This window comes from Maylandia zebra, linkage group LG2 (genome assembly GCF_041146795.1).
Source record: "Maylandia zebra isolate NMK-2024a linkage group LG2, Mzebra_GT3a, whole genome shotgun sequence".
In the NCBI taxonomy this organism is placed as follows: Eukaryota; Metazoa; Chordata; class Actinopteri; order Cichliformes; family Cichlidae; genus Maylandia; species Maylandia zebra.
The window spans coordinates 47,023,278-47,046,517 of NC_135168.1; the positions used below are offsets into that span (position 1 = coordinate 47,023,278).

The 23,240-nt window shown below is 38.4% G+C and overlaps 1 protein-coding gene across 9 annotated transcripts in view; it reads right to left on the minus strand.

The window, feature by feature from the left end:
- The window catches only part of diaph2 (diaphanous-related formin 2), a 365,791-nt gene extending 343,253 nt beyond the window's left edge, over positions 1–22,538 (minus strand). For 7 of the 9 annotated variants that reach the window (XM_076875708.1, XM_076875689.1, XM_024805265.2 and 4 more), the window contains exons 1-5: positions 22,451–22,538; positions 21,466–21,825; positions 8,385–8,417; positions 6,985–7,161; positions 122–226 (exon numbers count right to left, since the gene is read on the minus strand). In XM_076875708.1, the coding sequence (XP_076731823.1) occupies positions 122–226; positions 6,985–7,161; positions 8,385–8,417; positions 21,466–21,549 (399 nt within the window). In that variant the 5' untranslated portion in view covers positions 21,550–21,825; positions 22,451–22,538. Of the gene's footprint in view, positions 1–121; positions 227–6,984; positions 7,162–8,384; positions 8,418–21,465; positions 21,826–22,262; positions 22,370–22,450 lie in introns of those variants that run through there. The other 2 variants (XM_076875686.1, XM_076875695.1) reach the window with 2 other exon arrangements.
- Between the last annotated feature and the right edge of the window lie 702 nt (positions 22,539–23,240).

Here is a 23,240-nt window from a genome sequence, read left to right on the forward strand (position 1 = left end):
CATCATGTTGTCATTCTAGAGAGGAGTGTTAAGTGTCGTGACATTGCAGCCCACCAGTTACAACTGTACAATATATCTTAGCTTATAAAGACATAACTCTGAAATGCATTCTCTCACTTACAGATTTGGCCGTGGCTGAGATGTACTGGACCACCATCTCGCGTTTGGTGCTCAGGTCCTTTTCTCGCAGGGGCGCTTTGCGATCCTCATTCAGGTTCATGTCCTCCTACACAACAAGAAAGTCAAAATGTTAACAATGAAGCTCTGTGATACTCAACAGTTTTAAGTAAAAACAGATTTTACAAAAATACTTGACATTTGAACTTGAATTTAATAAAACATTTCAAATCAACTGCATTTCACAACCTCAAACTTGTTACAAGGTTATTTACAGCACAATGGTTTCACTAACAAGAAGAAGCTTTTTCAACAAACACACAATTATTGTTCCATTTCCACTAAAATCCTTTAATAGAAAATCCTGTTTCCATGGCTGAAAAAGGTTTGCTGTCTGTTTCTTTATTAAAGTCACGTGGCTCCGCAGCAGAAAATAATGGCAATAATAATTAGTCCTTGAAACGAAAGTAGCAAGGCTGCAGCAATAAAAACTGTACACCCCAACTCAGAACAGGAGAACAAAATCAAACACACTGCTTCTATTGAGGCCATGCAATCACATCAGATAGGCTGGATAGGCAGTATCTGTGTGTTATTGGGAGTATTATCTTCATGCTACTTTAATTCTGCATCACAAAAGAGGTCTTTCATGTGAGAGACATCAGGGATAGAGCGAAGGCTGGACAGAGCACTAAAAGCTAGGGAATGACATGATGATTAGAATGGAGGGGGATGTTTATCAGAAGCACTCTCTCACAAAGAGATGGGTAGAATGAACAGAGTGAAAAAACATCCTCCTCGGGGTTTTAGAACGGCGAACCTAAAGGTGTGGAGGCATGCTGCCCTCTGCTGGGAAGCAGAGAAACTCATTTGTCTTTTAGTACACGTTGATCTGTTCTGACAGTGATTTCCTTTCATGCAGTTAAGTGTAAAATTCAGCTAGAGAAAAAAACGAAGCGCGTGAGTTGAAAGTAAGAACACTGTTTGAATGTCTTACCACAAATAACCTGATTCACAAGGTTTTTCTTCATTTGTTAGCGAAGCATGGGCAGGAATTCCATCCAGGGGCACGGTGACCTGAATTCCTTCAAGCATATTTCCTCTAGTAAATACCCTTTGAGCTAGAAAAATCATTAATATCTATGGGAGATAGAGGAGGGGAGAAAGTGCAGCTGAAACTTTTACAATTGGCAGGTTTTTTTCACTGAAGGAAACCAGCAGGTTTTTCAATTAATCTCTGAACCCTGCTAATTTATCTGCTTAATTGGCATTCAATAAAGGAGGCAAAATGTGATGGGGTGAGTACATTATGGGAGGGGTAGGAGCAGTGGGCCTGCGGGACGCTTGTCAGGGGGCAAACTCGAGGAATGAGCCCTCATGTTTCGCCTCCAAAATGATTAATGCTCTATTATTAATTATACCCTCACAGGCTACATAAAAAGGAGTCTCAAGATATCATGCCTATGCTGCTGATGTGACTGAAATGAGGAGATCTGAGCTTGTATAAATGACGGCGAAGTTACGGGGACAAAGATTCCTCGTTTGTCTCACACTGGTCTGGCAAAATCGACTAAGAATGTATTTCTACAGTAGCCAGGCAATAAAAACACAGCAGACTTTCTGCTGATTGCTTCGTCCTAAATACAGTCGAAGCAATCAACGAGTTTTCATACGTATTGTGCAAAGCTCTTGACTAGCCAGTAACCTAAATCCAACTGAGCAGGTGTTTGACTCACTAAAGACCAGTCCCCAAACAAGCAATAACTGAAGATGGCTGCACCACAGGCCTGGCAGCACCTCACCAGGGAAGATACCAAGCATCTGCTAAAGTCTGTGGATGGTAAATTTCAGGTATTCATTAACTGCGACAGATTTTCATCAAATTATTGCATAGTTTAAGGTTATGATTTGACCTATAAAATGAGTTTGCCCTTGTATTAAAAAGGCGTAAAAGAAATTACTGCATGGATCATATAATGTGGACGTAAGCGCCCTAATATTAAAATCTTGAGCACAATGCAAACCGTTAGACACTCACTGCTGTGTTTAGTTTCTAAAATATATATAAAATAATACAAGATGGCCTTAAAATTCCAAAATCCTGTGGTGTGGTAAGCCTAAAACAGAGCAAAACCAGGGCACTACAGGCTTTGTATCATTGAAAGGGAAAATTAATGGGAGCCATCAAATGCATCTCAGGCAGAAAACAGTATGGAGTGCTCACCCTATGGGGAAAACTGGATCTAAGAAAAGTAGAAGTATAAAATGTTTTGCTTCAACTGTGACAAATCAATTATTTTGTCCACTAGCCTCAAGTCTGATCCATGAGTGTGTAAGGGCACATGCAGTAATTCTCCTGTGGGCTGGTTTTAATGTCCTGGTGCAGAGTGGAACTGCTGAGGGATCACATAGGAGCTTATTACGAGGAGTGTTCATCCTGACAAGGCTCACAGAGAGGCACATAAAACCCCAAACTAGCCACAGCAGCACTGCAATGTCACATTCTTCTTTCACTGCTCCTCTGTCTTTGCGTGCACCTCAATACCGTTCCCCTGCTCGAAAAAGATATTCTCTAAAGAGCGGAAACAGAGACAAATTGGCACAGAAATCAAATCAGTCGAATCAATCAAGTATGGATGTCATGCTCTTGCAGGTTTTCATGCTGGCAGCCAAGTAAAACCATCATCTGGGCAATAATGCCACGACTGCTAATGGCAACTTGGGAGGAGAGTGCCAATATGCAGCAGCCATATTCACACCATCAGGCAGACGGTCTAAATTGAGGAGATGAGTTCATGCGTTTGACCTCACAAAACACCACGCCTATGCTAGTGTACAGTCATAACTCTACACATTAAAAAAAGGACTGTGGTTATCGTGATACCTCGAGGTTTAGTAAAAATCTTCAACAGAACAGTCAATTCTTTTTATATGTTGTTTTTGTGCTATTAGTGAAGTCGACTACAGCATTATAGCTGCGTTTCTAGTGAGACGCAAATACATGAAATTCCAGCAACTGATTTATGTCTACGCATTTTGATGAGATCCTGTGAATTCAAGCTGTGCACATCTTAGGAAATTCCGTGACAAAACGCATGGAGACATACAAACACAATGCCCTCCTAAGGCAGCGCTGAAAGTAAATGTTTTTCCATGCATTTTAACTTTCCCCCTGTACTTTTACAAATATACTCCTGCTCTTAATGGTTGGTTTCAAAAATTCTAGAAAGAGTTCATTTGGCTTTCCTGGCCACTGACTGAGTGTTTCTTCCTATATTTTGACAAACCCTTTTGATGACCTTTCAGTAATAGGCTACGTGCTATTTAAGCTTTGAGATACACGGCGCAATGTGTGACCACTTTGCAGCGGAAAAAAGTATTTTCACTTTCCTGCTAGTCATTAACGCACAGTAGGGGGTCTCACTAATATGCCATGGGTCAGCCCTTTATTTGAAGCCAGCTAGACATCAAGACTGCAACATGTAGGACCATAATAACAATCAATTACAGAATGGGTGTAGAGACAAAGAAGACAGAGAGCAACTGGAATGTGTGTCGAACAGATAGATGTTGAAGAGAAGCTACTATCATCAAAAGAAACTACACACCACAGTTCTGTGTTTACTAGGTTTGACCAGAAAAGTTTACTGTCTATGAGTGTAAATAGCGCTTGCTTAAAAAGTACATAAGTAAATAACCCTTTTTTAAATTTTAATTTCATTACTGTAATTATACTTCCCAACCCAAAGTGTCAAGGCCTGTCAAATGTCAGACCAACAAACATGCCTTCTGTGTCATCTGTCACTGAGCAAATTGAAGCCTGGGTTTAATGTCACGCCGCTGTGAGCACAAACATAGTAATTGAGAGGTGAACTGAGTGACAGGGATGAGCACCCAGGCAAGAAAACACTGAGCACTCGCCTGATGAAAACCAGGAGCACTGGTCGTATTTCTCTGGCCCTGGCAATAAAGACCATTGTATGAGAAAAAAGGAAAGGCAGCCACCGTACCACACACACACATACACACTCAGAGACATTATCCACAATAGTACACACAACCTATGCAATGAAGCCAGAGTAATTCAGCTCCTCACTTCAAAGAGATGGGCTGAAAGCTTTTTGTAAGATTTCAATCCTGCAGTACATAAGGCCAAAAATGCATTTCAATGGAGAAAATCACAAGTGTGACAGAGCTTTGACCCCACGGATGAGTGCGAAGTGAATTTCAAAGTTTGGTACTTCTCACACTGGCCTAAGGAATACGTAGGTGGAGACCGGCCTCACAAAAGGTTAACATCTGAATATAAAACATTTACATTTTCTATAAATCTCAGGTCATTTTGGTTCAGTTAAAAGGTAATATTGGTTCCATAATCTTTTATATCAACAAATCCAATGAAAACACAGAAACCACAATGAACTAATACTGAGAAGTGGCCGAAGTCTGTGTTTAACGTTGTTATCCATAAATAATTCTAAAGACAAAGTACAGAGTAGTTCCTAGATGTCAGAGAGACATGCAGTTCTGCTTATAGGGCTGCCACAAACGATTATTTTGATAGTCGACTAGTCACCGATTATTTTTGCGATTAGTCGACTAATCAGATCATCATCCATTGGACGTAAAAGTACAGCTTATTGCACCAGCAGCATCTGCTCTTATATAACTATCATTAGCTTACAGCTTTAAGTGTTTAAGGTATGTGCTAACTAAAAATAAAGACAAGATGATAGTTTATTAAATTTGAATGAAATCTGCAGATTGTTTCGGTGAAGTTTAATAAACTCCTTGCTATCTAAAATATAACAGGACACTGGAGTATATTCTGAGCATCTCACACTTCTGATGATCAGCTGTCTGCTTGACGTTTATTCAGCTGTGTAAAAACTATAACTTTAATCTCAGCCAAACCGATTTACTGAGGAACAAATAAAATACTAAAAAAAAGCCAAACAACAACATTTTTAAGTTATCTAAGTGACTCATATATCATGTTTAACCTGAGCAGCGAAAGACGGCGGTGGGTTTGAAGACGATCTGCCGGGAGTCCGCTGTTCTCACGGCTCTAGTTAGCCTAGCTCCCGGCTAGCTATCGAGCTAGTGGGTAACAGACGTCTCCGAAAACGTCGGAGCGCTTTTGAAAATATGCGGTGTCTTGATAAACTGAGCAGATATTTGAGGTTTACACAGCTACATTCTCGCCTGAAAATATGTTAAACGTTTATTTTATGACCCAGAAAGAATAATAAGAGTAACATTAAAACTAACTAGCTGCGCTATGAATTCTGGGACACAGCTTCTTCTTCTTCGGGGTTTAACGGCAGCTGGCATCCTTGTACATGCAGTGCTGCCATCTTCTGTTTCAGTGCGTTATTACACTCTTAAATCATACTACTTATTCCTGCGTCTTTTGTGATCTTACAAAGCTTCAAACGACGCGTCGACTAATCGTGACTAGTCGACTAATCGTGGCAGCCCTATCTGCTTATACTGCTTTGCAACTTTGTTGGGCAACTTATCGCAATCTGTACACAAGTATTTTGAAAAATACAAATTTATGGCGAAACGAGTATGAATGCATGTCACACATCAATGTAGATTCAGTCACTGAGACATTATTAGAGCTGCAATGCAGACGCAGCAAAATTAGAGAGACAACACTGAAGTTCCCTGTGTAACCCGTACTGCCCGGGCGTCTCACCTGAGGCGAAAAAGGCCTTCTTCAGGGTTGGGCAAAATAAACACCATGATACAGGAGAGAAATCACATGATGCTGACACAATCAATTATAAACCACGTAATTTTCAGCGACTCTTTTATTGCTAATTAAAAAATAAAAAAAAAAGAACAACAACACAAAATACTTCCTCAATCACAAGCATTGGCTTCTTTCCTCCACTAACTAATCTCTGGAGACTGTGAAAGCCTCCACCATTATTAAGACTGTGGTGTTGTTTCAAAATAATCTATGCCTGCATTTTTCATAATGAACATATATGTCATCCGGTGCTACATTATAGTTTAGTGGTGCTTTTATAATTGTCTTTCGACAACAGCAGAGATACAGGTAAATAAAAATGGTTGTGTCAATACAACCATGGGATTACTGGATATTTAAAATTAAAGACAAGCTATTTAAAAATAATTTAAGCATCACGGTAAACTCCAGAAAATAGACTTTAATAAAAATTGGTTAATTTATTGCACACCGTTTACTTCAAATGAGGATCAGTAAGAAGGAGTTGCAGGAGTTGTCTACATTACCCCAAGGATATCATGCTAACACATAGGTACTAAAGGTTGTGTGTGTCATCCTAATATTGTTTTGTGGGGCTTTAACAAAGATGGTATGGACATAACTCTATAAACGTATAAGTTACACCAAGGTTTTTAAGTCCTGGATTGATGCTAACGTTAAAGCACTGAAAAAAAATCACAGTTATCTCTCTAAATCCACAGATAAAGCTGTCTCGACTAGATGACAGCTCTGTGGGATCCTGGTTTCAATCATAATGTTGTTAATGCTAATCAAATTGTTTATTTAGTTAAAAGAACAGCATATCATCCCTGTTTGAAAGGACTTTTTTAAGAGACACTGTATAAAACCAGGGTCGGTCTGGAGAGCAATCATTCTATTATCATCCCCCAGCAGCAAAACAAGAATGCATCTGTAGTGAAATATAGATATAAAAAATGCCTTTCAAGCCCTTTTTTGTTTTAACTAGCTCCACACATACTCAAAATAACAGCACTGTGCTTCATAGTGAAATTTTCATTACTTATTATTATGTGGAATTAGCGGTTGTAATAAAACTGTTGTTTAGTACAGCAGATGACGTTTTGCAAGAGAAACACAAAGCTTACCATCATCTTCTCAAAGAGGTCAATGATTTCTTTTTCTGAGAGGTTCATGGACCGCTCATCAAAAAGAGGCTGAGGAACAGGAAGTTCAGTTTGGGTAGACAGGGGATCTGTTGGGTGCTGTATCAGGAGCTTTTCCTTCTTCGTCCCCGTTTTCCTAAAACTGGTAATACGATCACGCTGAAAGAAAACAGATTCATTGACATATTAAAATATCGCACTGCCAGTGAGCTTGTTTTGACTATAAAGTATATGGATCATTAAGAAAAAAAAACATTTTTTAAAACAACTAGATTGAAAGATTGTCTCCTGCTATCAAAAGACAGCACGATTATTATGCACTGATTTCAGGAACAGATGTGTTTCTGCAAACAAATGAAAGTGAGGTTAAAACAAAAAAAAACTATAGATTTTTTTTCTTTCATTTTTACTTTGTATTGAAGAAAATAATTACAAAAAATATCTGCCGCATACAGCAAACACCTGTATTTAGTAGATTCCAGTTTGACTTAAAAAACAAACAAACAACTAAATAATATACTTACCGTCAAACCCACAGGATTGCTCAGTTTATGCTCAAGTGATTCTAGCATACAATGCCACTTTGCAAGTTTGCAGGGTAGGGTACTAAGAGACATTCCTTTTTATATTAATTGGTTAATCCTACTCTTATGAATGCAGTAACATTAAGTGTAAAAGCAGAAAAGTATATGAACTGCATGCAACCAGTCACTGTTAGTATTATCAAAGGGAGAGAACATGCTGGATGAATGAACAGATATAAATGAAATTAACAGACAGACATATAATGATGACATACACGATGTCGCAAATGTCAGTATACTGAAGTATTACCGGATGGATCAAACATACTGAAAGCTGATTATTGCAGCAGTAGTACGTAATAATAATATGTTGGCTGTACATCCCAAAACTCATGTAATACTACATGCGTCGGGCTATTTGTTAACTAAGGATATTAAATAGGCCCCAGGTAAAACCATCTAATCAGAAGTGCTACTAATAATTGCACACTAAATGATCTATGACCTGCTTACAAAAGCAGAGATGCTGAGGGCTAAGTTATGTTCATAATGAAAAATTTAGGCAAACAGACCTTGTTGGTGCAGAGTGCACTACAATAAAAAATGTCTTTCACGGCACAGCTTTAGAGAGCGCTACTGCGGACAGACTTATCATTATTTGCTAATGTGTAAAAACCCACGGTATCATTTTGCCACATGATGTAACTCATATACAGTTAAAATGGCAATTTAAACAATTTGCTTCTGGCACATTTGATCCATCCATATACTTCAGTTAAAAGTCCCATGCAGCTATAAGAAAACGTGAGAGGATGTAAAACAAAACTAATCACACCAAAATTAAACCAAGCACCTTACCATATCATCAGCCAATGTTTTTATGTGTATGTTCTGTTGGAGGGAGGGCACAGTGTGAAAAACAATCCAACAGAAAACGACAACACTGGCAAGTGCACGTCCCATCTCAAGTGTTTTCACATGTACAGTGTCCCCTGGATACCGCAGCGTTTTCTTCTCTCTCTTTGGTATCACAGAGTAGAAAATGGTGTTGCATTTCCCTCTGAGATACCAAATTAAATTTTTAATAATGCTTGCATACATTAGAGAATACATAAAACACATGTGCAAATTGTCTTGGTACCACAGAGGGCAATAGCTCATTCCTGTCTTGAGCAAATACTGTACATGTGCATATGCAGGATATGGTAACACTTGATGATTCCAGACAATAGGGTAAAAGTAAAAACGTTTGTGTTCAAGAATGAACACGACAAATACAAGCACACAAAATGAGGTCCATCAGAAAGCACCCATAATCAAACACATCCACATCAGGTTAAAAAAAACCCAGAAAAACCCAATAACATGCAAGTTAGCACTGCTAGGTTAAAGTTTTGTGTATTCCCAAAATAATACATTTTCCCAGGGAATGTAGTTACAGCATGACACAATTAAACACCAAAAGCTTCTTTTATTCCTGTAATTTGTGTTCTGAAGAGCATCCTTTGTAGTGACAGTGGCCCAAAAAATTCAACCGCTTCTCCTAATCCAGATATTTATCTTCATCTCAGACACACTAAGAATGGCTACTGCCAAAGGCTTGTGGCTCGGCAAGGGACAGCCATTTGAAACACACCTCAAATGGGAATCAGTAGCAACGCTGCCATATGCTGTGGCGCTCGGCTGTAAAGTACTAATGAGTGGGGAGATGTGGGGTAGCGATGGCCATAAAGCCTGCCTCCAGCCGCGGATTTCTCCACTATTCTAATCAGGAAACTACTGATGCTGGGGCGAGCAAACAGATTGGCGCTAACCTGCACCTCCCTCTGTGTGTCTTCATCGGCTGTCGCTCTGGGCAACACCGAGCAGACACTCAAACTGCCATATCTATCACTAGTTTTGTCGGCTACAACTGATCAACAGTTGGGAGATAAAGCTATTGACTAGAAAGAACAAAGTCTCGATGTGCAGTGTTACCTAAGCTGTTTTTTCAAGTTAAAATAACACAGGCGGCGTTACATATAGAGGGTTCTGCTGGGGATGTCCAGGTATTTGTTTCGGTATTGTGAAAGCCTTTATTGCTTTTAAAAAGGCAGCATGACACTTCCCAACATGTGTAACGCTAATAATTTAACCCGAGCAACAACTTTTCTCATTTGTAACTCAGTACGTATGTATCATTAAGCCCAGCATTCTCTAGCAGCCTAAAACTGTGTGAAACAATAGCTAATTTTCAAATGGAGTACTTAAACATTTTCTAATCAATTTAACAACAATCAAACCACTGTTTGGTTAATTGTCTTGACTTGAGGGCCTTTCCTTGCCCATTATCTTGGCAACATCGCAACATTGCAATTTAACATCTAACAATTAAGCTTGCATGTCCTCTGGGCTTCTCCCGCTTATTAAAGTAAACTTTTTCATCATAATAAATGTTTATTACCAAACACATATTTCTCTAAATAACCTAATCAAATTAGCTCTGGGTCCCTCCTTAATCAAATATGATTATGAGTCCATGCAGATCCTTAAAAATGAAAACACAAAGCAATATCCCACAACTTGAGAACCAATTTGGGGACACAAAACCATACAAGTATGCCTATTTCCTACAATAAATGTTAAAATTAATATTACAAACTGCAATTAATGTTAGTATTACATTAATTCGTGTAAAGATATAAAATATCACCAGGTGGAAGGAGAAATACGTTTCTTTTCCAGGCTGGACAAAAGACTAGTTTTGTTTCAAAGTGACTATAATTGCATATCTTTTAAATAGCAACGCTTGTTATACTCAACCAATTAAACAAGACCATCTGCGTGATGTCATTTTAACTCACTCACTGGAACTATCACTATAAAATCAGTAGCCACGATGCCACTGTAAAATGGGTTTAGAAGGAAATTAGCTTTTACTTTAATTAGTTCTAATAATAAAAAAGATTTACTGTGAGATAGCCATTGTTGGCAGTAAGGCCTGTAACACAAAGTGCTTCTGACAGTTCTTGGTAAATTCATTAAACTACCTCGTGTCCCTGTTTAATCAGACGCTCTGTTCATCTACATTCTAGCAGATTTTAGCAACGATTCCTGATTTTCAGCAAGAAAAATTTAAATTTTGGGGAAATAAAATCAAAGCTGATGAAAGAGACTTTAAGAAAACTGTAAAAATTGTATAATTAGCCTTGAATGCTGGCAAGTAAGCATCAGTAGCACAGCAAAAAAAAACCAAACCTTGTGTTTTATTAGGCGCTCATTTGTTTAACTTCTGTTGCTTATTCAGAAAATTTAAATTAACAAAGTTATTGTCAACAGAAAAATATTTTTTGGGGCAAAAAGAAAATATTTTATCTCTTTATTAATATAGAGGTTTTTTTTTAACAATATAAAGCACATTGAGGCAACTGTTGTGGTTTCACATTATGTAAATAAAATTACATTTACATGAGTTATCAGCTTGCATTGAAACTTACTTAAAATACATACTTATCTTAATTTTGTGTCCAAGTAAGAAACGAATTATTGTGAACGCATCATTATCAAAACACAGCAGCTTAGCAGTGATGACCTCAATTCAGTAAAGCATTCAGAAACCTGTACGTCAACATAGTACACCTGTCTGAACACTGCAGATTATACACAGATAGCCACAGTTACATGTCTGTGGTCATTGTCAAACCACAGTTAAAAACACGAGGAGAATATTGACCTGTTCTAAATGTCAGTATAAAGGCCGTTCAAATTTGGTCTGCTGCTCCTCAACATTTCAAAAGAGTACACTAGAGCTCCCACTCGAAAACCATTCATCTAGAGATACTGTGTGGATTATGCTAAAAAGCTGCTTTCCTCCGAAGAAAAACAAAGCACCGCAAAACTGTCACACTACATCGGAGGGTAACGCTTGCTCGTCGTTGTCATATCAAACAACAAAATTACATAATTTGTCTTTGTGTAATCTGATAAGATCTGCTGCACTACCAATGTACTGATCAGTTTGAAAGGAGTGGCATCAGACACACAGAATACGGTCCGTGTAACTGAATTAGACCAAGTCAAAACAAATTAATTCATCTAAATAAATCCTGTTACAATGACTTCTCAATGACTGCTTTTGCAAACACAGAGATAATGCAAGACACTGCCTAAGCTAAAGATTTCTCAGTGCGCACGTATTCTGCTTGACGGTATGTATCAAGGTTTTCCATATGTTTGCACAGGGAGGATAATGTTTTCAAGCAAAGCATGGAGGTGGAGAAAAGAGGCAAAAAAGACACTGAGACACAATTTAAACCTGGCAATCAATGTGACTTATATTTCAATTAGAACACATTTACTATCACACTGAATGTAGCTGTCACATAGAAATACAAGTTCCCTCATCGTGCTTTTCCACTCACAATATTCCAATAATTCTTTCTGAATCGTTAAATGACAATAAACATCTGCTCTATAGCCTTGAGTGTGATTATTATTTAAACTACATGTTTTCTATCTTAGCGGTTCCGACACTTCCCGGAGAGATTTTTGAAATCTCTGAACATCTTTGGAGATGAATATCTACAGCAGGTCTATTAACATCAGTCAGTTTTACACAGCCAAGGAGCTTATTGAAAGATGTATTGAAGGAATTCAGAGAATTGCTACTTTGATAAAAACTAGCAATTTGAAGATGTCACTAAGGGAAAATAGTCTGATTTTTACAGACTAACAATATCATAACTAACAAAAAGATTAATAAAAAATAGCTTGACAAGACAAATAAAAAAGATTTCACTGCCACAAAGCATGTCTATCCAGACTTGTGAGCAAATTTACAAGTGGCTCAGTGTGAGAAGTGAATCAGTGTTTTATTTTCAGTCAGACTGAGAGAGCCGCATATGAAGTGGTACATCGTAACAACAGAAATACCTATATTAAAACACTTGTGAAATCTGAAAGATTCTGACTCCTATGTGCCCTACATGCTTCACATAGTGTCATTACTGTAGGCACTGCCACAAGCATACACACACGGAAAGACAAAAACACACACAACCAAAGACAGCAGATAACAGAAAAACATATTAAAGGCATAGAGCAGAATGACACATTTGTCATCTCAATAAAGTGAAGTAACGATTCAATCGAGCTCATAAAATAAGGTTGCTCTCCTAAAAAAGACCTGACATAAACACTTCTCCCTCAGTGTTTAATATTGACGTAGGTTACTTTGCTTTATTTTATTTAGGTTTGAAAAAAAACGCAGTTAATTTAAAAATGGAATGCAGCACGTTTCTGTGAGTGTCTTTAAAAGTGTGTGAGTTTGTGGTAGCCTTATTAGTCTCATGGAAGTGCTGGTACTGCTTAGTTTCCCAAAACAGATACTGAAAAGAGGAAGCACACAAAAGCTAGTACAGCTAAGATTTGAATGGCTCCACAATGGATGGTCTGACCATGTGACTGGGGACTAGCACAGTACTGCCCTCGGGTTATCTCCATCTCTTTTGAAAGCAAATTCTTACTGTATCCTTGAAGGTGGCAAGATATGTGGTCATTATAAGAGCTGAGGTTTGTAAGAAAAGAAGGAGATATTTTTACACTGATCATAACATCACATAAAGTGTCATTTGTATTTTAAAGTCTACTGAAATTAACCTGATCTGGCAAACATTTTTTTTCCAACTGCGAGAGGAATTTTGCAGCAGACGCTTTCCTCTGAAATTCGGCTTAAAACATGCCATGTTCACACCTGCTATAGCAGTTGTTTTCCCTAATTGCTGACAAGTGCAAAAACATGTGAACCATGACCTTGTTTTTATCTGCAGGCTGTTGACTAAATGGTGTGTAATGAAACTGTATGTAACACCAGAGCCAGGCAGCAAAATGTTTAAAATAATAGTCCCGGTGCGCCCAATAATATGCTTTTATAAATGTCACAGGAGTGACTATATCGGTAACATTCAATTCTACCACTGTATTTTAAATGTTGACTCATCCATGACACACCCATGTTAAGCCTTTCTCACTTGTCTAGCACTGACCTCCCTTCACTGACCATCCTTTATCACACGAGGTTCATTTAAAACAAATTAAATTAAATTAAAATACACTTTTTCATCTGGCTTCAGCCTCTCCACATTGTGTTTTCTACATTATTAACTGGATGTTGGTCCAACAACATGCAAAATGTAAAGACACTTCTTTCATTAGGCCTACATCGAGCTCAGTGGAAGCTCTGTCAGAACATGCAATCTACTCATGAATCATCCTAACTGTCGAATAAGCAAATCCCAAGTATGATTCATGCATACATGGACATGACATATATGCATGTCATACAAGTTTTACTGAGGCAGCCAAAAAACAAACTTCCTATTTTCATGTCTCAGATCTCATCCACTGATACACGTGAATAAGGCTCATGACAGAGGGGGACTTTAAAGGAGTGAATGTGTTTCTTCCACTGTGTGACTAAAGCATTCGTCACCACTTCCTCTCTCAAACTTCCTGAATGTCATTAAAAGACTCACATGTGGTCTGTTTCCTGCTGTTGCTCACACCCCCGCCCCCCCCAACACAATGCCAGTCATGTTAATATAATAACAGAGTATGTAAAAAATATAAAAAAGAAAGTTAGTATGACAAAATCTTGTCAAGACTGGCCAAATAAAATGCAGGGCATACCTACAGTATTGTGCAAAAGTCTTGAGCCTCCCCTCATTTCTTTGTTTCCAAGCAGCTAGACAGTCTTCTAATTTCTTTAAGTAGAGCAATAGTTCTCCAAGCTTTCTTGAAGGTCTAAACTTTGCTTTGGCTACTTTTTGCACTGATTCTCAGCCCAGCCATTATATCTGATCAATTTCCTTGCAATGTTTATTTGTTTCTTTAGGCCATTTAACAGTCAGCCTATTGCTAAAATGTATAATTTGTTTGCATTTCTTTGGCTGAATCCTTAAAATGCTTGAAGAAACTGGACAATTGGAGGAAAAAATGGTTGACCTAAAGAACAGTAGCTGGACATTTTTCTTAAGAAATGGATAAATATCCAGCCAAGATCTACTTTTTGCCATAGGCTCAAAAGAAATAGTCTCAGTGGACGGCTGACTGTCAAGGAGCAATTCTTAAAAAAATGAAAGTTGGGAGAAAAGCTGAGATAAGATAGATTACATAAGCAATCAACTGTGGCAACAGCTCTTATGAAGTGATGAAATTTAAACTCTGTGGTTCAAACTGTCATCAGTATGTACAGAGAAAGCAGGAAGGAGCTAGAACAGTGAGTGTCTATAGCTTTCTGTAAAACACGGTGGAGGCTCAGTCATGATTTGAGGCTGGATTTCAGCCAGTGTTCTTCTTAAGACTGATGCAATTATGAATGCAGGAAAGTACCATCAGATTTTGTTCCTCTGTCCAATACCACATGGAAAGCATCTGATTGGAAATGCCTACATTTCTCAGCATGACGATGATGTCAAACACACTACCAAATCTGTGTAAGCAAACCGAAAAACTATCAGTCATGGATTGACATCCTCAGAGCTGATAATCTCTGGATTATTTAAGCAGCGTGGAAACATCTTGACATAGAACAAAAAAAATCTTAGACTCCTTAAAGAAATTGCAAGAGAGTTAGGCTGTTTGCATGAATAAGCTTTGTTATAGTGTATATATTGACTTTCAAGATCATCAGAATTGTACAAACTCTGGTTTTGCCTTACGCTTCGTATTTAGATGCATTTTTGTAATCTTTTCAATAAGTTGCTGCACCCATTTCTCATTTTCCTTGCAAAATATAAAGAAATATTTTAATATATTTTACCACAGCACTGTAAATGGCTCAAGTGTGTGACAAGCTGACAGCTTGTGTTAACCACATGCCAACATGACCTAAAATGATTTCCGAGGCTTCCCTAAAGCTCACGTATCAAAATGTCAGATGCATCAAATGACACAAAAAAACAAAACAAAAAAGTAATTCAAAGTATGCTTCATGATGTGATACTATCAGCAGTGTTAGAAGTATGAGCTTTACCCATTATTAAAGTATGTGCTTGTTTCCCGTCTCCTACATGATTAAAATAGAATAAAATAAACTCCATTTAACTAAATGAATGCCCGACAATATTTTCATGGACCGACCTTTAAGGTGTCGCGGATAAATACAACAAAATAAAACCAGTACCGGTACCGAAAAAAAGAAGATTTATTCATAACACACGTGAAAAGACCCAGGAAAACTGAGTTAACGATAAAAACGATAACAAAATAACGCTGAAAACCGATAAAAACCCTGAAAACTATACATTTCACACCTGAGCCTCAACTCTCGCGGCCCAGTACCAAACGACTCACGGACCGGTACCGGTCCGAGGCCCGGGGGTTGGGGACCGCTGTGCTAGATGATGATGCTGACGGTTTCTGGGGCCAGTAAAGTTACCCAGCTTCAATGCAATAATAATCAATTTCCTACTTAGCTGTCCACATAGCTATTCAATATATATTATTATACACCAGACAGTTTGATATGTCACAACATAAAAATCACAGATATAAAAAAATACAATTAATTACTAGTACACCTGACTAAAACTGCCAGCCTATTTTCATGACAGCCATGCTTCTGAGACCAAATCTATGATACAGTATGTGTCACACTGCTATCCTTGCTATCAGGAGTAGAATATGGCAGCTAACAGCAAACTGGTTAACTCTAGCACAGAACCAGCTTCAGTGTGACCCTACAGATCCCTGCTACACATTTACAAAAGTGGTATCAAGTTTTTGGTTTTTTGTGGGGTTTTTTGTTGCTGCTTTTTTAATAAACCTCTTTCACTGCCCAGTGCCTTGTGGCTGTGTCATGACATCCGGCCTCTCTCTTCCATATTTCCTGCAAATACTCCACACTTTCATTTGTCACCTTATTCACAATAACCAGGCCAATCCTTACTTATGTGATCATTATTATCTCATTTCTCACAATAGTAGAATTTTGGTTTTTTTTACCTTGAATATAAATGCCTTTCAGCATGAATGTGACATTATCGTTTTGAACACTTGTTTTTTCTTTAAATACGCCTTTCCACATTGTTGACACATGACACATAATCTGCATGCTTTGCTTCAATGTGCAACCACGATGTATTATAAATCCTGGTGGTGCAAAAAAATGTAATGGATGCATCTGAAATAGGAATTGGTCTCACTAAATCTGACATAGAGTTTTGCAGTATAATCTGAAGCCACTAAAATTACTTATATCTGCACACTTTTAGAGCGTTACGGAAACTGTTTTCCACAAATGCCCTTTATCTTCAAAAACCAACGTTTACCATGCACTAACAGTATGTCTGCCATATTTTTAAAACTTATTTTAACAACACTTAATAGGGACTAATAACATGTAATATTTGCCAAAACATAGTTAATGAGTGTTTCTGATTTTAGTTCAGCTTATGAACCACAAATAATGAAACAATCTGGCAGGCTCATGCTGCAACAGCAACCAACTGTCAAAAGAAAAAAGGAAGCAGAGCAAAAGTGCATCTGATAACATGGAATAATAACTCAGAATTAATTTAATAGGCTCGAAGCCAACATAAAACAAATAGGATCCTTTTTTTAATTTTTTTTTTTTTCCCTTTAGGGGTGCAACGATACTCGTATCGGTATTGAGCCGTTCGATACAGTGCTTTCGGTTCGGTACGCATATGTATCGAACAATACAAAACTGTAAATTTATTTTATCAACTTTTCTTCTGACGATGCTGTCTGTGTTCAGCGCTCAGTGGATCTGCGTTCGACTACTCCGCCTAGGCTGCACTGTCGAGCGCAGATCCACTGAGCGCAGCGCAGATGAACGCTGACAGCATCCTAGTGGGAACACAACATTTACGCCAACAGCATCCTAGTGCAAAGACAAGTGGAAGCAGACAAAAACAACAAGCACGCATGCTACAAACTTTACCCGAGTCATTTAGACAGCTGTTAGCACAGGATTCTCCTTATGGGGACCTGATATGTTTAATATGCTGCTGAGAATATAGCCCAGAAGAAGCGTATAGTATAGCTTTTATTTTGGAAAGAGACATTTCTCTGTAATAAACTCTCTTTTCCAAAGATGAGGGATTTCTCCATCAGATAGATTTTTATTTTTCTTTTGTTGTTTCAGCAACATTAAATTTAAAAACTGTACTTTTGAGATAAAATATATATTTATAATTTTAATAAATGACAAATTAAAAAAGCATGAATGTTTTTTTGTATCAAGAAAATATCGAACCGTGACACCAAAGTATCGAACTGAACCGAACCGTGATTTTTGTGTATCGTTGCACCCCTACTATCCTTGTATCCTTCACATTTCATATCTAAACAAATTGCCGTACAGACATGCATGTTCTTTAAAGCTTAAACCACTTTACTCCCAACCAACCATTTCACCAATTTGCAATCGATGTGTATTATAAATTAATTAGGTTAAGGAGAAGATGCTTATCACAGTACTACAAAGCAAACTATTGACCAGTTTGCTCTGCGGTGCAAACAGGAACAAACGATGTTTGAGATTCTGAATACTTTAAACAATTTTCTTATAGAAAGAAACAAGTACAAATTGTATACATCATTACATTACCTGTCAAGCCTGCAGGCAATAAAGAAGATTGGATCTTATACTGTGTATTGACAAATTGGAAAGTTTGATCATCAGCACTTTTATTGTTGTAAAATCGTTGTATCTTACAATAGCCCCACACAAAAACAGCTGGAAATGACACATAATGCACCAGAAGAAACAAAAAAGCTGGCTGATCCCAGTCACTTATGCAGATTCATTGTAGGCTCTATAAAGACTTCCTACATAACTCTAAATCAGACTTTATTCACAAGGGGTCACCCCAACCACACTGAAAGCACTTCTTAGTGCAACCTCCAAGGGATTTGTGTCTCCTCGAAACGTGAACGTGTAAACCACTACACCACAGAGCCACCAGAGCTAAAGCATTTGATAAATATACTGAGTACTTCAGCATAGTCTTGCCACAATGTTGGTCTAACTTTGATAAAGTATAGTGAAAAATATTGATATTCAATACAGTAGTTTTCACACAGTGTAGAATAAAGAAAGGCATGCATGTGCTTAGGTCTACTACAATATACATATATATAACTGAGAACTGGTTCCCAGTTATTGGTTCCCACATTCCTAATATTTAACGTCTCAGTGTTATTATTATATTTATGCAATGTGATGCTTCCTTCCTCTGAGTTGCTACACTATGAGATCATCTTTTAATCTGGAATTCAAAAGGAGTAACAGTTCTCTCCCTCTCGGTCAAACCAGCTCCTCTGAATTCCTTTTACTAAAGAGCTCATTCCATCTGGCTGTTCTCCTGGATGTCATACTTTTGCAAAACTTCAAGACAAGGACATTATAACAAAGAGAAGCTAGGAACTATTGAAAATTTGAGTTATGACCCAAAAGACTGCAGTGCTGTTGTAATGCTATGCTGAGTATCTACACCCTGGGCCCATAGCCCAAATGGTGTTGCCGTGATGTAATGCTGCCCAGTGACTTGTTAAACAAACACACAGCTTTCAGTGTTTTTCCTCTAAAGACTGATTTGACTTTGCATTGACCAAACCACAGCAGTTTCTGCATTTTCTTATCACCAAAGCACATGGGACAGTGCTCTTTAGCAGCGCTAGGTGTGATTATGAAACCAGTACTTTGATGCTGTTTACAGCCGGTATTACCCCTCCCTCAAGTCTGTTCCACATCCACACAGCCTGCACTGCATGCCAAAAATGTCACAACACAACCCTGCATATGTGTATTAAAATTTAGAGATTTAGTTGCATAGCGCTTGCACTTTTGTTGCATTAGCCCTTTAAACAGCTGAATTTGTTTAATTTAGCTTATTTACATGACTGTGGACAGCTAAAAAGTTGGGATAAACACAAGAGGACAAATCAAAACTGAACTCAAGGAAGAATAATCAGCTTCCTCTTTCAAACTTAAAGCTAATGTTAGTATTTTTGCAACAGCCGCATTTGAAGCTGCCTTCTGCTTCTGCCTGTTGTGCTCAGAGAGTTGCGCAACAGAGAACACCCCTGACCATGAGACCATTTTTTTAGTAAAACAAAACCAAACACTGGTCTTACATAGACTTCTTGAGTGATTTACTGACTGATGATGTCATTCTGGCACTCTCGCAAACATCTTAAACTTGGGAGGCAGGATAGTCAAGAGTTTAAGGCTGTCGTAACGATTTCTTAAAGGAACACCCATTAGTAGCTCTGGGAGTGCATGTCAATTCGCCCCACTTTGGGATTTCCTGTCAGGCAGTTATTTTGGCCACTCTTTCCTTTACCTTAACTTTGGTGTAAACAACCAGCAATTTCCTTTGTGTGTTTCAGTTTTAGGACAATTACTAAAAAATGCTAAACATGCAATAATGCTCAAAAACAATGAGCACCACCTAAAGAAATATCAGAGGCATTAGCAAAAACATTTCATTCAGAATGTTCTCCTTCAATCATTCCAGTATGCTTGAGTGAAGACAGAAACACTAGTCAATCTAAACTGTGCCGTTTTCAGTTCCCTATTTAGGAACTGTGGCTGCAACTAAACTTGTGACCTACCCAGCCAATAAGTCACAACATAAAGCAACACTAACAGAGCTCACAATGAAGATTTGGGAGGTGACATGAGAAAGTTGCACAAAGTTCAACGGCAGCCGAACTTTCCCTTTTTCCACAAATGTGGAAAAACAGACGTGAAAATCAAACGGCAGCCAAGCTTTTTTGTTTCTGGTCATGGAAAATAACTTTAAACCACTGCTTTCTGCAAGCACTGACGGCATGCAGGCACTGACGTGCACTTCACACCCTCAGCATTACAGTTTAGATTTATCATTTAACATGGCACTGTGGACGGTAAATAAAAGATTGTAGCTACAGTTTACCAAATAAGGAAATTACAGATTTTGGAGAGATGCTGTTTACACAATTCCTCAGAAGAGTGTATTAGTTTCTCCCAGGAACTTTTAAGAACAGCATGACTAAAAAAAACAAAAGTGATTGTTTAAGCATTTCCACATAAGCCAAAACAAAACTTCCACCAAATCTTGCAATGTCATTTCAGGGCAAGATATGGCGTGCAGGACCTAATGACACCACGGCTTTAATGATGTAGATTCGGGTTTGCTACTTTTCTAAATAAGCACAATCCTTCCTCTGGTTAAACTACTGCACAAAGTCCATCCAATGTAATGACGATAAATTAATGTTAAATGGGTTTTCAGTTGTTATCTCATAGACACTGCCCAAGGGCTGCCTAAGGACAAGTTTTATCAATTGCACACACTCATGCTGTTCATAAATCGCCCCCACAAACCTCATGTACATCATGCTGTACACTGAGTCATACAGTAAATTAACTTGTGCTTTGTGTGCATATTAATATAAGACCCCCAACTGTCACAACAAGGATGCTCTTCAAAAACCTATCAGGAGATGTATTGACAGGAATAATCACATGATGCACTGAGTGCCTCGAAAATTGAAGCACTCAGCGAAACAGTACCTCTTTGCTCAACTCTAGCTGCTATTAGCCCCTACATTAAACCATAACAACAACACATGAATTACTGTTTGTGTCTCGTCCTGCACTAAACAGGGAAGTTCTGCATCGAGAATATGCTTTGTCCTGCTCCTTGGTTTCATCATGAGCTTTAAAAGTAAAAGGAAGACTGTCCTTAGCATTTACAATAAATCTTTTTTCTTTTTTGACACAGACCTAACATGAAACCTTCTGCAGCTGCAAAGCAGTGCAACTTTCTGGGTCTTAATAAAGTTGAGTGTGACATAATGGGCTGCTTCTGGGATTACAGGATGTGTCAGTTGACTTACACCCTAGTTCCACGCACGTTACACACGAGTGAGCTATTAGAATACCTACCAGCTTTTTGTTTTTACCCTCATCCTCGCTGGATTTCTTTTTAGAGGGCTTATTTGGATCCTCCCCACCGCTGGCTTGATCCATTGCAGCTTTAAGTTAATTTCCCTTCCAGAAACGCCTAATGCGACGTCCTCAAACGCTGACAAACTCCACCGGTGGGCTATTTCAACACACTTTTTACTAGACGCTCTCCAAGTTATGTGTTTTCAAAATTCATTCCGTTTAAAAGGCTGAAGAACAATTTCAAGTTTCAAATAGCATCCAAAAGAGTCGAGGAGTTTGCTTGAAGAAGAGGTGTGGTAGGGTGGATACACGTTCTCCTCGGCGTAGCAGTATGTCAGCTCACACGCGGGGGAAAAGCTAGAAAGTAACACAAGAGTGTGCAAACAACAACTGATTAGTCCAACATATTCACCCGGGTTTTAAGTTTCAACAAATGCTTTGTCTCCACGCGTGTTTCCATAAGCAGCAGTGTTTAGTATGCAGAATGCATTCAGTAAAGACATCTAACCGTGAACGGTAAAACAGATCCACCTGAGTTAGCTATAAATAGCCATCAATTATTTTTATATTTTTCTTCTAAAGTAGCATTTAATTGACCCCCTGTTTATGGGAACAGGCGGCTAAATTGTTGCAGAAAGCAAAGTTACAACCGTGTAACTTAGCAATAGAGGAGTAATAGAGAGACAAAAACGTTTCAGGCTGCCCTGACAGTTTTTAACGTGCCTCGTCAAAGCCACTATTTAACTGTCATTAATCAGAATATATATACAATTGCTGTACTACAGGGAAATCACCGTTGTTCTCTTGCATAGAATACTTTACACTGCTGTACACAAGCGAGCAATGGGCCCGGCAAGCACTGTTTATTTTAGCGGACACAGTAGCACACCAGCACGTATGAAACCATATCAAATCCAAACGTGAAGATTAAATAAAAGAAAAAGAAAACTAAAAAAAAATAAAAATCCCATCCAGGGCTTACCTTTACAACCAAACGTGAATACCAGGCCCACGGAAATCCCGCCCACCCGTTTTTGACTGGACTTTGAAAGACTGAATGACGTAGAATTCAAGCTACTATTGGGCAGATGTCTTGGCAGTCACGAGGTCGGCGTGGCGTCGGTTGTGACGGAGAGGTCGCACCGATTTCACACAACGTGGATGGGGTTCAGGCAGTTGTAAGAATAGATCTGTAACGGAGGCACCGTGTGAGCGGCTGAGCGCGGATAGGAAGCAGGGCGGGAATCTGCGTCTGGGAAACACACCCAGTGTGTATACGTGTGCGCGTGTGTGTTTATTAATATTAGCACACACACACGCAACTTTTTGTGTCTGCAGAAACAGCTGGTGCCATTGTTACCCAGCTATACAATGGAGTGCATCATATAGGCCTGGCTGTTTGCGACTGCATAAAGACAAAAGGTAGATGCAGATGTGCGTTTGAGGAGAAGACCCCAGGCACTAAAATAAGTAATTAATCAGGTGTAATATCTTTAATTGGTGGGCCAGATCCCAATTCTGAATTTTATGTTCGTATAAAATTTATATTCACATTTTCCCAATGCAGACTATTAAATCTCTTTTACACAGGGACCGCTACAGCAATTCTCTAAAAACTGACTGTAACAATTATTACATTTTTCAGTGGAGTGTCTACTATATTTAAAAAAGAAAAAAAAAAAGAAGATATGGACTCTTAAATAAAACAACGGCTCCATATAAGGGGAAATAAGTTGTCAGCAGCAGATACTAGAAATTCTCAAAGGGAACTG